Source organism: Cladophialophora yegresii (genome assembly GCF_000585515.1).
Source record: "Cladophialophora yegresii CBS 114405 chromosome Unknown aczIN-supercont1.6, whole genome shotgun sequence".
Taxonomy (NCBI): domain Eukaryota; kingdom Fungi; phylum Ascomycota; class Eurotiomycetes; order Chaetothyriales; family Herpotrichiellaceae; genus Cladophialophora; species Cladophialophora yegresii.
The window spans coordinates 1,949,354-1,965,182 of NW_006913050.1; the positions used below are offsets into that span (position 1 = coordinate 1,949,354).

A 15,829-nucleotide genomic window follows, 5' to 3' on the forward strand; every position below is an offset into this window, starting at 1 on the left:
CTTGGAACTCATCCACCCACTTCTCTCCTTCTGTCCTCTTTGCTTACTCTACGGTAGTCATTCGCCCTGTATCTCTTTGTGTCTGTTCAAACATTAAAACGCTTCTCGACGTATGCCAGGAAACCACCCCAGCTGCTTTCCCAACCTTGAAGCAACATTGACGCACCACACGACCGACCCCGTTACTGACACTCTTGAAACTCAGTATACCTCGTTTGAACCTCTCGACGCGATGAGCCCCTCTTCATAAACCTCTTGCATCTCACGGCACCAGCTCTCCAGCGTCTGGGTAGCGTCGCGTCGCTCCTGCAGTCGCTGTCATGGCGACCTCTCCAGCTGAAGGCGTCTCGATACGAACGATCCGATTGAAAGTTCTATACACCTTCGACTCTGAGCAGAAAAATAATCACCTTGCACGCTGGCCACAGCCCTTGGACGTGCAGACCGCCTTCATCGATGAAGTAAACCAGATTGGTGTGGTCGACCTGCGAACGTGCTTGGAAGCTGTGACAACTGCTAGTCCCGAGCTTACGACCTTCACCGAGATTGATTACACGATCTATGCTTATGACTATTCGGAACCTGATACACCTTTGGTGGGACAAGGCATGCTGTCGAAAACCTTCAGCGGCCAACCTTCGAGCGCAGATGTCGACGGCGAAACCATGGTCACAGGCAGGATCACCAAGAACGTGATGGGCCTGTTCTCAAAGAACGCACAAGAGACTTTGGAGGTCAAACTCCGACTAACACCCGTCAGCACTTTTGGCCAGGCGAGATATCGTTCAGGAAGCGTCTGTTCACAAGATGGAATTAGACCCCAATGGACCAACAGCGCATCCTCGCAGTCATTGCAGAGATCGGCATCACCGCTGGATACCACAGGCTTGGAAACGATGCAGCGAGTGCTGAGTGGTGAGAGTGCGGGAATAGGCAGCAGACCTGGCACGCCCACAGGAAGCCAAACCTGCAACCCTGCTGCAAGAGGCCAGCAGTCCCGCCCCGGTTCACGCGCAGGCACACGTCAACCACCCCGCAGCAGACGTGACTCATCCAACTCGGGATACTACAGTGGTGATGAGGTCGTCGACGAAGGTCCGGCAAGGAAGCGGGCCAAGACTACCAAGGTGGATTGGCCTTCAAAATCCAACCTGAATATCGAACGACAACCTGAATCGCTTCGGGTGGCAGCGAGCATTGCCTCAAGCGTTCGGCTCCATCGCCCTGTCGCTGTAAATCCCGCCACAGGTCTCCAGGCTGGTGCTCAAGGTGACGAACCAGTGCGACCGCCTACTCCTGTGCCTGCTGCGAAGACAGCCAAACCTCGTGGTAGACCCCGGAAGCACCCGCTTCCTAGCAATCTGGCTCAAGGTCACCAGACCAGAGACTCATCTCCGGCCCCAAGTTTGGCACTCCACTCCGAGCTTCTGTCTGTGCCCATCGCTTCTCCAGAAGATACACGAGCCCGAAGTATTGAAAGCACACCTGCGAATCTCCCCTCCTCACCACCTGTCATGCCGGAATTCACACAACCAGCGATCACTAGCCCTGCACTTCCTCCTGTGCACATAGGTCCAGATCACGACTCTGGCTTCATGAGTGGGAATCTTGAGGATATGTTTGGAGATGATCAATTGCTGCAGTTCGACGACTTCATATTAGACAAGCCCGACTTGCAAGCTGGGAATGACTCTGGTCAAGAGCAGCAGTCTGGGCACCAGGAAGAGCAGTACCCTCCGGTCTTCGAAGACGGCAACGATGGTGAAGAGTCGCAAGTCCCGAAGTCATCGTACAACACCATGCCACCACCTCTTCCCGTCACCTCAAAACCCTTGACAAGGGCACAGTCGTACACGCCAGCACCTGCCCCAAGAGTAAGTATGTCGTCTCCACGATTAGCTCCAGCACCTATTCCTAGAGCTCGGCAAATCCAGGAAGAACAGCGTGATCAGCTACGGAAGATCGCACCAGCACCATCTATGTTAAACAGTGATCCAGCTCCCAGAACCTTGCAACGGGCGCAGACATGGGCACCCGATAGTGACATACCTATGTCTGACGCACCGACCGGCGAAGAGTCTAAAACCAAGACGGCTTCCAAGAAGAAAGTCGGTAAAGAATTGACCAAGGCAAGACTCGAGAATGCCATCGCAAATGGCCAGATGCCTCCGTTTTGTGACAATTGTGGGGCAATAGAGACTCCGGCGTGGCGACGAGCTTTTGCAAAGATCTTCAAATCTGGCTGGGACGACATCGAGACTTCATTGAGCTATGGTGAATGCTGCTTCAAGGAACCTATCGATCACAATGAAGACGGGACTGTGAAGACTTTCCGAGGCTTCAAAGTAGAGAAGCGGGCAGGAGATGGCGATGACTGGGTTGCAATCACTTTATGCAATCGTGAGTGACTCCGGCGGACCTTGTTATGCTGCTAACATATTCCAGCCTGTGGCTTGTGGTTCCATAAGCAGAAGTGCCCTCGACCTGCTACCAAATGGCAGAAAAAAGATCCAAATGCGAAGCGCAAGCGCAAGCGAAACCCTCCCAAGAACCCAGCAAAGGCGAATGGTGACCCTCATCCCAAGACCGATGATCAGAGCCCTCCTAGCGATGACTCTTCTCCCGGTGACTCAGCTACCGAAGTTCCCGACACTGAAGAAAACGACGCTGAGGCGCAACCACCTGCAAATGTCAACGTGGAAGAGGGCGAACCGCAGCTACCACCAATGCCACAGCCTTTTCGAGCCAACAGTTCCGACCTCGGACCCAGAGGATTACCACGCACGCGTCATCATACCTCTGGGAGAGAAGTTCAGTCAAGCCCTACCCGTGGGCACGGGTCAGAAGACGCCCCTATCGAGGTAGATCTGACACCCAAGCCTGTGCGAAGACAGCTCTTCCCATCTCCCGACAAGATGCGACTTTGCTCCGATCCTGGTCCACAGAGAGAACCCTCCATGATCAAGAATCCTCTGCTGGCGTTCGTACGAAGAAGTCCTAGACTTAATAAGACCAGAGATGTCTTTGCAGGACCGACAGCGATCGTGGAAGTGGCAGTTGATGGGAAGGAGAATGTGGCCCCAGCTCCAGAAATCGCAGATGATGGTCTTGCGGATCTATTCGAGGATGACACGGCAGATGTAGGACTTCCTCCTCCCATGACGCCAACCCCAAAAAGACGATCTGAGCGAATACTGTTGAAGACACCTCAACGTCAATTTGGTTCCCAGCTGTCTCCCAATGCCGAACAACTCCCCTTTCTTCGGACGCCAAAGACTGGACTTGAGCATCCCGCGCTGGCAGCCTTGCTCGGGTCTGCCCAGAAGAATGTGCTCGAGATGACGCCCATATCTCGCTCTATCCACGAAGCTCTGACCAGTGACCATCCCATGGGGATGAAGTTCATGCCGACGGACTATATGACATTGCGGAGTGGCGGAAGAAAAGACACACCTAAGAAGTCGATCTCGTTTGACTTTCCCGACCTCCCCTCTCTCAAGAACTCTTCTCCCATATCTGGTAACCAGATCGCCGACTTTGGCTTGTCAGAATTGACAACTGATCAACTGACCAGCGATATGGTTGATCCATTCGCCAACAGTGCAATGCCTAGTTCGCCGCCTGTGGGGTTATTCGGCTACTTTGACGGGGTCGAGATGGGCGAGAGCGTCAATGCCATGTGGGACAAATTCCTCGATCCCAGCGGTGGCGAATCAGCTGCAGATTCGGCATACCCAGATCCAGAAGGATTGGCTGTTGCAGACACTGGAGCTCATGCTCTCCGAAGAAGCCCACGGCGCCAGAAGTAGGAATGAGGCTATGATACAGACGGGATATTGCAATATCCATGCAGCAGAGCATGGATAATGGACATGGGCCCAATCTTGAAGAAGCAGTTTGTCCACCCACTGTGGCTGGGTACTGTACAGCAGGTGCTTACGACATGTATGATACATCCAGATATGATCACTAGAGCTGAAGCGCCGAACATCAGGTAGTTGAGGCCATCTGTTCCTGACGCAGGACATAGCTCTGAGGCTGCAATGAGACCGATCAAGATCTCCACACAAGCGAGCTTTGAGGTTGTGGTCTGCTCGTCGCGTAGTCCGTATCCCTGGTCCTGCACCTTCGCCCACTCTTATGGACGAACTTATTGTGTCGAAGACGACAGCTCCTACGGCTGATCTCGTACTGTTGATCCGTGTTGCGGGATTGGTTCGACCCACCGTCTGACCAGCCGTTGAATATCTGGGTGTCATTTCCATCAATAACCCCCTTCCATCCCACCCTCTGACTCGCCGTAAAAGATAGTCTTGTATCGATGCGTCACGTCCACGGCGGCCTCGAACAGTTTTAAGTCTGGCAATTGACCTTGATCATTGCGCGGCCACTCTGTGCTACTCAGGACCCGTAGAGCCAACCCGTGGCCGCCATCTGCATTGGTGACTTTCCCAACGATCTCGTACATGGAGCCGACGGACAGGTGTGAGTCTCTGTTCGAGTAGAGTTAGTATTTCCACCACAGGTAGATGACAGGAGGGATCGTCCATACCGGGCCAGAAGGATTGTTACAGAGTCAGTACCACATGTCAGGGTTGCTTGGTCGCCGCTGACGTGGGAGATTGTGCCCAGCATACGGACCGTGTTGTGTGAGGAGGTACCTGGGGCGAAGGCATGGAGATGAGCGGGCAAGATTCGCGGCGTTGACATGGAATTCATCTTGAATGCGGTCGTCAAAGAGTATGAGGCTGGATGGTTGTGTACGCGGGAACTTTGTTGGCTTCAAGGGTATGTATCTAATTGTTCGATGCTCTGCGTAGTGCTCCAGGTGTTTGCGCCTCCCAAATGCGCTCGGCAGGAAGTGCTTTACACGTCGAGCGCACGCCTCACGGAGGACGCGTCTGCGGTTCGGCTCTGTAAACTTCACCGTTGCACTCGTATCCGCATTCCGGCGAGCTTCTGGCACTCCAGGCTTCCCTGTGGTGCCGTGTTCGGGGCTAGAATATCGTTTAACTCCACTGTGGCTCGTCATTGACCATTCCACAGGAGTTTAGATCCCGCATCCATCCCGCCGTAGTTATCGGCACCGTCAGTATCTCAATCATCTCACCGTTCTGCCTTCGACCGAATTGACAAGACAACTTAGATGACTACACCACGCAAGGGCAAGGCAACGGATCGAGGAACCACATCTCAACCCCGCCTCCATTCCTCTCCCAAAAGAGCAGCCGTCGCCGGCGAAGGAACCCCTTCCAGAAGGGCTGCAAAGAGGCAACGCATCTCGGTATCTGACCTAGTACAAGACGACTCGAATGAGAGGTCGCCGACTAGGCAGGTTCCGGGAGGCGGTAAGAAAGTTGTCGACAAGATGCAGTCCCCTAGCAGAGATGCATTCGCCAACATGTATGACTTCGGCCCTGCAAAAGTGATGAAGCAAGAGAACCTCAATGGCACCACCTCCCAACCTCAGAATGGCAAACCGAAACCGGTGTTTGCAGCCCAGCGAATCCCCTTCAATCCTGCGCAAGGTCCGAAGAAGTTGGTGGTGAAGAACCTTCGAGCCGCTCCTCGACTAGACACAAGGCTGTATTTCGAGAAGACGTGGGCAGAAGAAGACAAGGCACTCGACGCCATCTTCGGTAATGAGAAGGATCCATACTCTCTAGAAGAGCTCTACAAGGGTGCAGAGAACACATGTCGGCATGGTCACAGTGCCGACCTCTACCACAATCTGTGCAACAAGTGCGAAGCCCATCTCAACTCTTTAAGAGACAAGATCAAGCGAGAAGAGGTAACTTCTTCAGACATTGACTGTCTCAAAACATTTGTCAACGCCTGGCAGACGTGGCAAAGGCAGCTGCAGACCGTACGACAGATCTTTTTCTACATGGACCAAACTTATTGCCTGCGGTCTCCCGACAAAACAAGCATTTCACAAATGGGCTTGACCAAGTTTCGCTCGACTCTTTTCCAGGAACCTTTCATCAAGCAGAAGGTCCTCCAGGGCGTCATGACTCTGATGGATTACGACCGTAAGGGAAACCTCGGTGAAAATGACCGAGGTCTTCTGCGGCAGTCAGTTGACTCTTTCCACGAATTGAGCACCTACACGAACGACTTCGAGCCTATATTCCTCGTAGCAACTGAGCAGTACTTTCGAAGCTGGCGAGAGGCGGAATCAGACAAAGCCTCATTAGGTAATTATGTGAATAATTGTACCGAGCTCTTTGCACGGGAAATGGCCAGATGTGACTGGCTGACTCTGGACCGCAACACCCGCATCAAGATCTCCGAGCTATTCGACAGGGTTCTGGTCGAAGAGGAGGTCGAGACACTTTCCAACGATGATGGCATCCTTGATCTTCTGGAGGACGACAAATTTGAAGAATTGGAAAGAGTCTACACCTTGCTACAACGCAAAGGACACGGCAGCTTGATCGTGCCATGCTTTAGCAAGTATGTTGAGACGGAAGGATCAGTCATCGTCTTTGACGAGAAGCGAGAGTCAGAGATGGTCATTCGACTGCTCGAATTCAAGCGAAGGCTCGATCACTACCTCAAGTATTCTTTCCACAAGAACGAGACGCTGGGGAATGCCTTGCACAAGGCGTTCGAGACGTTCATCAACAAGACCAAGAAATCCCAGTCAAATTGGGATACCGACAATGCGAAACCCGGCGAAATGATCGCGAAGCACGTCGACCTCCTCCTCAAAGGCGGCGTCAAAGCAGTGCCTCGCCTCCAGACTCAAAAGACCGACCTGTCCAAACCTGATGAAGAACATGATTTCGACGACAACCCTGCGGACGAAGATGCCGAGATCAACCAACATCTTTCCAACGCCCTCGACCTCTTCCGCTTTGTCCACGGCAAAGCTGTGTTCGAGGCCTTCTACAAGAAAGACCTGGCCCGTCGCTTGCTCATGGGCCGTAGCGCCTCCTTCGACGCTGAACGAAACATGCTCACGCGCCTAAAGAATGAATGCGGCGCCGCCTTCACGCACAATCTCGAGTCCATGTTCAAGGACATGGACCTCGCACGAGAAGAAATGATGTCCTATAATCAATTGCTTGACGACAGAGGCGGGAAAGAACCCGGCCTCCCCGATCTCCACGTAAACGTCCTCTCTGCGTCAGCATGGCCCACGTACCCAGACGTTGCAATAAACATCCCCCCACACATCACCAAAGTCATGGCCTCCTTCGAAAAGCACTACAAGGCGAAACATTCCGGCCGCAAACTGACTTGGAAACACGCCCTGGCCCACTGTCATCTGCGCGCCAAATTCCCAAAAGGGAACAAGGAACTTGTGGTGTCGGGCTTCCAGGCGGTCGTCCTGTTACTGTTCAACGACATCCCCTCCGACAAACATCTAACGTACGCCGAGATCAAAGCCAGCAGCGGCCTCGTCGACGCCGAACTGAAACGTACGCTCCAATCCCTCGCGTGCGCGAAATACCAAGTCCTCCGCAAACATCCCCGCGGCCGCGACGTCAGCGACACCGACACCTTTGCCTTCGCGCACACCTTTAGCGACGCCAAGATGCGCATCAAGATCAACCAGATCCAACTCAAGGAGACGAAGGAGGAGAACCGCGAGACGCACGTACGAGTCGCGGCGGATCGGCACTACGAGACCCAGGCCGCGATCGTCAGGATCATGAAATCTCGCAAGAAGATCGGCCACAATGAGTTGGTCGTCGAGGTCATCAAGGCGACCATGTCCCGCGGCGTGCTGGATCAGGCCGACATCAAGCGGAACATTGAAAAGTGAGTAACTGCCGTGCCCCACTCCCTTTACTGTTTTCATTCAGTTGGAACGCTTCTCTTTGGCGTGACGTGATGTACATCAGTACGGAGTAACTGACTCTTGCTGTGCAACCATACAGGCTGATCGAGAAGGATTACATGGAAAGAGAGGAAGGGAACACATACTCGTACGTTGCTTGAGGACATAGTACTCTCTACTGTACTGTACTAGGCCAGCCAGCCCAGCCAACCCAGCCAACCCAGCCAACCCAGCCAGTCCCATGAGACAGCGAAGCAGGCGACTCGGCATCCATCGCACTCACTCATCTTGCGTTTCGGTATGTACTTCGGAGGGCGCTCGTGGGTGGAATCACGGACCTACACGTTATCACGACACGGAGCGGGCACGTGCTAGGTAGATAGATATATCTACATGTGTGTGTGTCTCTATGATGATGAGATGCATGCCCTCTACGCGGTCTCCACAGAGCTTGGTTCCAAGGCTGGGCCAGGGAAGGTTCGAGTCTGGGGAGGGAGGGATGAAAGCCTGGAGTCTAGCCGCGCCATCATCTGCCGTAATGGGCTGAATCGAGTTGAGCTGTGTTGAGTCGAATCGGAGGTAAACCGAGCTGAGCTATAGTAGATGAACTGATCTGGCCTTGGATGAGACGAGCAATAACTACCTGTGATGTTTGTCGGAAAACTCTACGCCCACCCTAGAAAGTATACACACAGAGAGACAGACATGAGACATAGAGACTACCTCCCTAGGTACTGTAGTACTCTATGTAGTTACGAGTACATGACTCTGTGGTAATTCAGTACTACACCCTCAGCGAGCAGTATGGCGAGTGCCGCAAGTTTAATAACACCGAACGGATGGGATTGATGAGGTAGGATATAGGAGTAGCATAATATGAAAACCTGCATCATGGACTGGGAAATCTAGGCAAGCCAAAGGCGGTACTCACATCGCGCGAAACTGGCAAAACCCTGACATACAGTGGATACATGGCTGGATACATCGTTCGGTTCAACACGTGTGGTAACAGATAAAAACCACCCAAGCCTGAACTGAACGACAAGATCTCTCCCTCAGCATCTGACTGCTCGCCGGTCGATAAGGGTCTGCCTGGCAGCTCCGGAAAAGGTTCCTCCCCGGTACTCCGAGATAACTACCACCTGCTTGAGTCAACCCGGTTTGCCGCATAGTAACTCAGCTCTCTTCACAATGCAACTCAAAAGAGCTCGCGCGGCCGAACCACGACGTCTTGACGATTGATCGATGAAGGCCAAATCGCTGCCAACTGGGGTTCCAGCTGTTTAACTCTAGGGCTTCGCGGCTCGTTGCATTTAGTAGCGATCATCAGGACGTCCAGACGAGCTTCGGCCGTCGCCGTAGTGCTAGAGATTCCATGTGTCAGCCGGGCCTCCCTGCCTACGACTACGCAACACGTACCTTCTTCCTCAAAGCAGCGAGCCTCTTCTTCTTGGTGTGAGTGTTGATGTAGGTGCCGATGCAGAACGCCACAATGTTAAAGAATGGAACCCAGGTCTGCTCAGGCAGGAACTTCTGGGCGAAAGCTAGCGCAAGAGGAGAAGTGATCCAGCTGACGCGCATGACGGGCCAGAAGCCGGCGCGGACGGTCGCACGGACTTGATGCCAGGCGCGTGCCCCAGCAATAACAGCCATGCAGGAGAGATAGACGGTGTTCTGGATCGGTGCGATCTGTCGACACAGTGAGCGCGCCATCCGGCGTTGGGCGGCATCAAGGAGGCTGGTTACATACCACTAAATTGCTGGTCAAGATCTGAAGGATCTTCGCTTTCAAGCTTGTGCGACCCGCGAAGACCCATTGTAGGAAACCGATGAGCACATGGCCCATGGGAGCAGAAATGAAGGCGCCATACGCGGCCATTTTTGGTATCCGCGAGGAGAAGTAATGGCCATGCTTGCTCTTGTCGTGCGCCAGCCAGGAAGCCAGCAGTTCTTGTAGAGCGGAGAGTGTCCCCGAGGTCAACATCTTAGTGCGCAGAGGGTTCGATTGGAGCTGTTTGAGATAGGCCTGCGCAAATGATCAGTCGCACCCAAGTGAACTTGGGGCAAGAATATACTTACAGCCAGGTACCCGGTTGCTTGCTTGCCACCAGTCAAAGCCTCTCCGATCTTGTGCGCAGTGCTCTCATCGCGACCGCCAGGAACGGCGGGCGCCATCATCCGCACCTGTTCCTGCTCGAACTTGACCGACATGGTAGGAGGTTGCGCGTCGTTAATCGAGGCCGACAAGGAGCACGATTCGAGTAAGTCTCGGTTGAGACTTTAGAGCGGTCGAGGCAGGTCAATGAACGGCCTAGTGTGACGATAGCGAAAGGAAATGATATCGGTGGTGACGAGAGTGTTGTTGACAAAAGGCAGGGGATTAGGTGCCGAGGCCTTGTTTAGATTGGTGGAGGGGATGGGCGATGGAGACGGGGCTCGATTGCGGAGGGCTGGGACGGCCTGGACGACTCGTACAAGTACCGAATTGATGAACTGTGGACAAGTACGAGTAATTTCTAGTCTTGCTTAGGTCCGCGACTTGCAGTAACACGCTGACAATGATGAGAGTAAGCTGAGCCGACGACGTTGGTGCAGCTGTGCGAAAGGCAATGCACGCGTACTCCGCACTGTAATTACCAGGAAAGAGTTGTCAGGTCAATGGACGCGCCACGACAGGCTGATCGAAGAGGGTCGGGAGGTTGTGAGCTGGCAATTTCAGCTGCGAAGGCCCGGGCCCACCCTGACTCTACCTCGCTCCACCAATCATCGTTGCCGACGGCGCCGAGAGGTAAACATTGTGGGCACGTAGGCAGTCAGCAAATCAATCGCCTACCGCTTCACTCCATACAAGTGCAATCAGTTCTACAATAACTCCATGGCGACGGCATAGGGAAGTTGAACAAGTAACTATAAGCATGAGGTCACAAGAGAGCGAAGCTACCCACTATCACCATGGCCCCATGGCGCGCAGAAGGTTGGCACATGAGAGTCAGCTGAACTGCGGAAGAAGGTAAGAAGAAGCAGAAGTAAGAGGAACACACATAGTCGTCGTGAGGAGGGAGAAAGGGTAAAGTGAAGGTGCGGCAGCTTGCGCAGACCACCTCATCGTTGCATCGGTGCGATGGTGTCGAGGCGCTCCTGCCTGGCTTCAATGGCACTTCATCTTCCATTCAACTCTTCTCTGGCGTGTTTTATTTGAGTCACAACTCATGCTTGCCGTGCCCTTGCTACCTCAATGCCTCTCGTTCGAAGGACCCTCGTGGGTCCGGAGAGGAGGAATCCTTGCACGCACACCACCATGACTCGTCTCTTCCACGCTTACGGGTCCTTCAAGTGCGCCGTTTGTCACAAACATCCCAGCATCGGCTGGCTTTACCGTTGCACTCAAGACACCGGCGGCTTTCTGCCTGAGTCCGACTTTACTGAGGTGCCGTGTCCTTCGAGGAGCCGCGCCGACCAACATGTCACCACGCACTCACTCAGCAGCTCTGTCGTTAAGGCCATTGGAGAAGGCCATTACACTGATGAGCAGGTCAAGAAACTCATCCAGCAGAAAGAGGGAGTGCGCCGTCTCGTCATGTCAGAACAGCCATCGGCAGACAGCAGACCTCCAACAAGCTCAACTTTCTCTACAGCATCCTCCTCATCCTCGGACGGCGATTGCACCTTTTCGACCATCCCGCAAAGCACAACCTTCTCAACAACCTCATCCACTTCGCTCGACGAAGAGATAAAGCAGGCGTACGACTGGAAAGAGTTGCAGAAAGTCTGGATGTCTGAGCCTTCCATGGCACCTCCAGAGCCACGTGCGAAGTCGCTCTCAACGATGCCGATTCCATCACCGCCTCTGGCTGGGTCTCTGCCACAACCTCCAAAGGTCCTCCAGCCACAAGATTGCACGTTCAAGATCTGCCATACATGCCGCCCAACCTGCCGTGAACGTGCATACCAATCTTTGGAAGATATCTTGAACAGACCAGTTCAGATGCCACCAACCTGGGAGTTGCAAAACCGACGAGTCTCTGACGCTCGCATCGTTGCTCGAATCGGTTTGCCAAAACTTGATCGGTTCCGGTTCTATGAGCAGATGGGCCCTGCGGCTCTGCACTCTAGCTGCACGATTCCTGGTATCGTCATCGATGATTCGGACGGCGAGGTAGACTACTACGATCCGGCAACAGAGCAATATATTGCATATGTGCCAGGAGCGGACTCCAGACCCTGCGAGAGCCAAGTTAATAAAAATGACGGAGGCGAAGGGCACTCCCAAGACAATCAGCCCGCTGAAAATCATTCTAACGATCAGGTTGACCTACACTCCGTCGACAAGCGTAGCAGCTTCCGCCAAACCATTCGCAAAGCCCTGACCAGAGCCCGTCGTGACGGCACCACTTCCATAGACTCGAACACAGATACCTCCGATCCCGAAAGCGTATCTCACATCCGACCACAACCACCTTCTCGACCTTCTAGCTCCCTGATCTTTCGACGCTGCCGTTCCCGTGCATCTACGCTTTCGTTTGTCGAAACCCCCGGTGCTCGAGTCGTGGATACGAGTCCTTTGCAGGAATCTGTCATGCTCATGGTCGCCACGAATACACCGCTACCGCAGACACCGAGCATGAATGGTTTCGACATCAATCAAGGTGTGGAGAGTAGGCTTATCCAGGACAAGATGGACGATCAAGAAAGCTACTTCCCACAGGCGGATATCATTAGCCAGGCATAAGTAGGCAAGCACACTGAGAGCAGGATTCCACAATGCATGGGGCATTGCCAACTCAGCGAAATTGAGTAAACATGGGCGATGCGCTGAGATGGGATGTCACAAAAGCAAATGTGCAAACACGTTCAGAGCAAGGGACCAAACAATCACGATCAGTTGCTGGAGACACAGGACAGGAAGCTGGTCGCATTTTCTGGGCGCGGGTGCTGTGCTGACAAAAGCAGCGATAGGCTTTTTTCGCCAGGGATGTATCTGCCCAACCGTACGTCGCATACGTGGCACAACGGCACGACGCCATAATCTTGCTGTAGCTCAAAGCTCTTCAATCCTAATACGTATCGTTCTTTTCCCCTTCCTTCTCAGGTCCTTTCAGCCACACGATGATAGACACTCAATGCGGACGCCGCGGACGGGCTTGCAAGCGAGACAATGCAGCTCAGACGACGAGATCCAATGGTCGGACCGAGTACCACTGATCGAGGAACGAACACTGGCCGTGAACTAGTCTGAACGCTCCGAGGGGGAAGCCACCTCTGGTACAGGAATTGCTTGCACGCTATGGAGGGGTTGGGGTACGTAACAACAAAACAGTGAGACGGTCCTGTCAGTGGTGTTTGACATGGCATCAATGGCTCCATCCAATACCTCTCTGGTCAATCAATCGGGACAAGTCGCCCAGATCCTCTTGGGCCGTGTGTCTAAGCTTGCTGTATTCAACATTTGAAAATCACAACTCCGGTGGTGCCGCGCACACAGTCACAGCATCCGAATCCTTGAGTATCAGCACTCATGCCTTTGACCATCAATCATAGCATACAGTCATGTCGTTCAGGGTATTTCTAGATCAGGTCCTGATCAGCAACGAGACAACTTTGGCGGGGTATAACTCACCTGGCTAGGCGAGAGCGTCCTTCTTGCCGCCAGTGTGACTTCGTCCAGGAGCCGATCCCCTCAAACTTCATTCTCATTCATGCTCAGATCATCCTCATCGCGATATTCCGGCCTATACGAATCGACCAGTCTCTCGCTATCATAACCGTAGGGAATCCCGCTGTGTCCACGTCCAGGCATTGGGATCTTGGCTCGTTCGTTTCTGGCTGGGCCTCGGTTTCGATCGGGGACTCTGTCGTCAGCCCTGCTGGTTATGCGCGGATACTCTCGGCGTCGAAGTGATGGACGATAGTATCGGCTGTCAGATGATCGGGACCTATAGCGTCGACGATACTGGCGGGGTCGGCTTCTGTCACGTCCGCCATCACCTCTGCGAGGTGACGGTGCAGGTGATGCGCTGCGCTCTTCTCGGCAGTAGTCGGATTCACGACGAGTTTCTGGCTCTGGCGTCACCGCCCGGCTTTCGGGACGATCTTGATCATCCAACTCGCTGTAGTGGTCGCGACGGACAGGATCGGAAACAGATACCGCCACATACGAGGATGTCTCCCCGCCATAGCCGTAATGGTCATCACGAGTTGGCTGGTCTGCGCTTGAACTGACGTTTCGGCGAGGAAGAAGCTCGTTACGTCTCAAACGGCCGCGATTTTCATACCCAGTAGGACGATCGGAAGAACTCAATCCCTGGGGCAAGGCCGTGCTGTTGTAGCGGGTTTCGGTATCTGAAGGGTCAGGGTACTGACGGGAGTAGGGATGGCCCAATCGACTCGGACCGCGCGGCACGCCTTTGAGTCCTTCAATCTCTGCCGTGTCGAACTTTCTGATTTTACCACCAGTCAAACAGACAACAGTGTTCTTCGCATGCTTGAACGTCCCCTCGAGCTCGGTTATCATCAAGGCATCCGCGTTCTTGTTCTCGAGGTAAAGCAGAATATTCTCGGCGGTGTCCCGGAGGAATTTGGCAGTGCTGATGGTCTTTTCTCTGTTGCTTCTGTCGAGCGCGATCAGATAATCTGCTCGAGCAAGCTCATAGACATTCCACAACGCCCCTAGTCTGGGCTCCATCTCTCTGCGAAGATGCGAGATGGCAGGTAACGGTCTTGAAGACTTCTTGATTTCGCGTTCGGCTTCCAGCGCGACCATGGTAGCGTCGTCAGAGGAGAGCAAAGCTGGTGAGAAACAAACGTTAGGTCAGGAGCCATGGGAAGAGGGAGCGGCCATTCTACCTTGCTTCAGTGCTTCAGGGGCTTGAACAGTCTGCTGCAGCGTACGGGTCAATTGTGTGATGGGTCCTCCGAGGTCGATGTTGAGATATTCCTCGCAGAAGAACTTGACAGATGCCGAATGCATGAGGCATTTTGGGTGTTCCGTGAGGGCCAACAGTGCTTTGTCGAAGATGGTGATCTGTGCTTCTCTGAGGTCCTGCGAACGAGACTTGATGAGTTCAATCTGGCGACTGAAGAGGGCGAAAAAGGCATTTTCATGCGCAGAAAGAAAGTTGTCGACAGCAGGGCTCAGAGTCTGAGTTTGCTGTGCCTTCTCGACCAAGTCTGCCACGTCCGCCTCAGGGCGCGAAGACAGACGCGGCATCGGCGAGGAATGGCAAAACAGGGGGCTGCTATCGTGTGACATTGCCGCAGCGATGAGTTGGACGATGTGCTGGAGGTTCGCGGTTGAGGAAGAAGGAATTCTCAGACATGAGATTGAGCGCGAAGTGCGCAGCCATCTTGCGACGGTGAAGACTCACCTTGCTGCCGCACCTGGTAAACACGCTTGCGTTACCGCGGCCATGAATGTGAAGTTTGCAACAGCCTCCAAGTCCCACTGTAAGGTGAGCATCATCCTTGTCTTGTGTTGAAGGACTTCGCGTGAGCCGCCCACGAAAATCTCAGAACTTTGCACCCTTTGTCCGCCATTCATGGTTTCACTGACCTTGCACCTTCTGTCAGGCACGACGCCCTCGTCAGAGACCCGCGCCTTCTGCATCTTTCGGCCATGAGACAGGCGGATCTCAAAGAAAGGGTTTTTCGATGGGCCAGAATCACTTTCCTATTGCGACTGTCCAATGGTTGCCGCTGCCATCCCATCGGTGTCGTACCAAACTTCTAACACGAATCAACTTTGAGTCCTCGAGTCTGCAGACGGCTTTGAGCCTTCCTTCCATTCGCTCGAGGCCCTTGATCCAAGCTTCTGAGACGCATCAAGAACTTCCGAGACGAATCACTTCGCAGCATCGCTCCTATCGAGCGCCTTTGATCCAAGCTTCTGAGACGGATCACTTTTGAACCCCACTCTGACGAGGACCTTGAAAGCAACTTCCGAGACGTATCCGTGCTGAGTCTTCCTGAGTCTTCCTCTCTGCCGAGGACCTTCACTCGGAACGAGTTTTCTATAAATTCTACCCTATCTCGTCCGATATGGAG

General features: G+C 53.6%; 6 protein-coding genes across 6 annotated transcripts; 3 read left to right on the forward strand and 3 right to left on the reverse strand.

The window, feature by feature from the left end:
* Positions 1-320: 320 nt before the first annotated feature.
* Positions 321-3,809, forward strand: A1O7_08724 (uncharacterized protein; the record flags this gene model as incomplete). The annotated part of the gene is made up of 2 exons (XM_007762714.1): positions 321-2,400; positions 2,446-3,809. The coding sequence occupies 2 exons, from the start codon at positions 321-323 to the stop codon at positions 3,807-3,809; spliced, it is 3,444 nt and encodes a 1,147-aa protein (XP_007760904.1).
* Positions 3,810-4,264: 455 nt separating this feature from the next.
* A1O7_08725 (uncharacterized protein) lies at positions 4,265-4,719 on the reverse strand (the record flags this gene model as incomplete). The annotated part of the gene is made up of 2 exons (XM_007762715.1): positions 4,265-4,493; positions 4,553-4,719. 2 exons carry the CDS (start codon positions 4,717-4,719, stop codon positions 4,265-4,267), a joined length of 396 nt encoding a protein of 131 aa, XP_007760905.1.
* A 682-nt stretch (positions 4,720-5,401) lies between these two features.
* On the forward strand, positions 5,402-7,774 carry A1O7_08726 (uncharacterized protein; the record flags this gene model as incomplete). Its single annotated transcript, XM_007762716.1, has 1 exon — positions 5,402-7,774. One exon carries the CDS (start codon positions 5,402-5,404, stop codon positions 7,772-7,774), a length of 2,373 nt encoding a protein of 790 aa, XP_007760906.1.
* A 1,328-nt stretch (positions 7,775-9,102) lies between these two features.
* On the reverse strand, positions 9,103-10,000 carry A1O7_08727 (uncharacterized protein; the record flags this gene model as incomplete). Its single annotated transcript, XM_007762717.1, has 4 exons — positions 9,103-9,153; positions 9,209-9,478; positions 9,540-9,815; positions 9,869-10,000. 4 exons carry the CDS (start codon positions 9,998-10,000, stop codon positions 9,103-9,105), a joined length of 729 nt encoding a protein of 242 aa, XP_007760907.1.
* Positions 10,001-11,087: 1,087 nt separating this feature from the next.
* Positions 11,088-12,518, forward strand: A1O7_08728 (uncharacterized protein; the record flags this gene model as incomplete). Its single annotated transcript, XM_007762718.1, has 1 exon — positions 11,088-12,518. One exon carries the CDS (start codon positions 11,088-11,090, stop codon positions 12,516-12,518), a length of 1,431 nt encoding a protein of 476 aa, XP_007760908.1.
* A 948-nt stretch (positions 12,519-13,466) lies between these two features.
* On the reverse strand, positions 13,467-14,996 carry A1O7_08729 (uncharacterized protein; the record flags this gene model as incomplete). Its single annotated transcript, XM_007762719.1, has 2 exons — positions 13,467-14,575; positions 14,633-14,996. 2 exons carry the CDS (start codon positions 14,994-14,996, stop codon positions 13,467-13,469), a joined length of 1,473 nt encoding a protein of 490 aa, XP_007760909.1.
* Between the last annotated feature and the right edge of the window lie 833 nt (positions 14,997-15,829).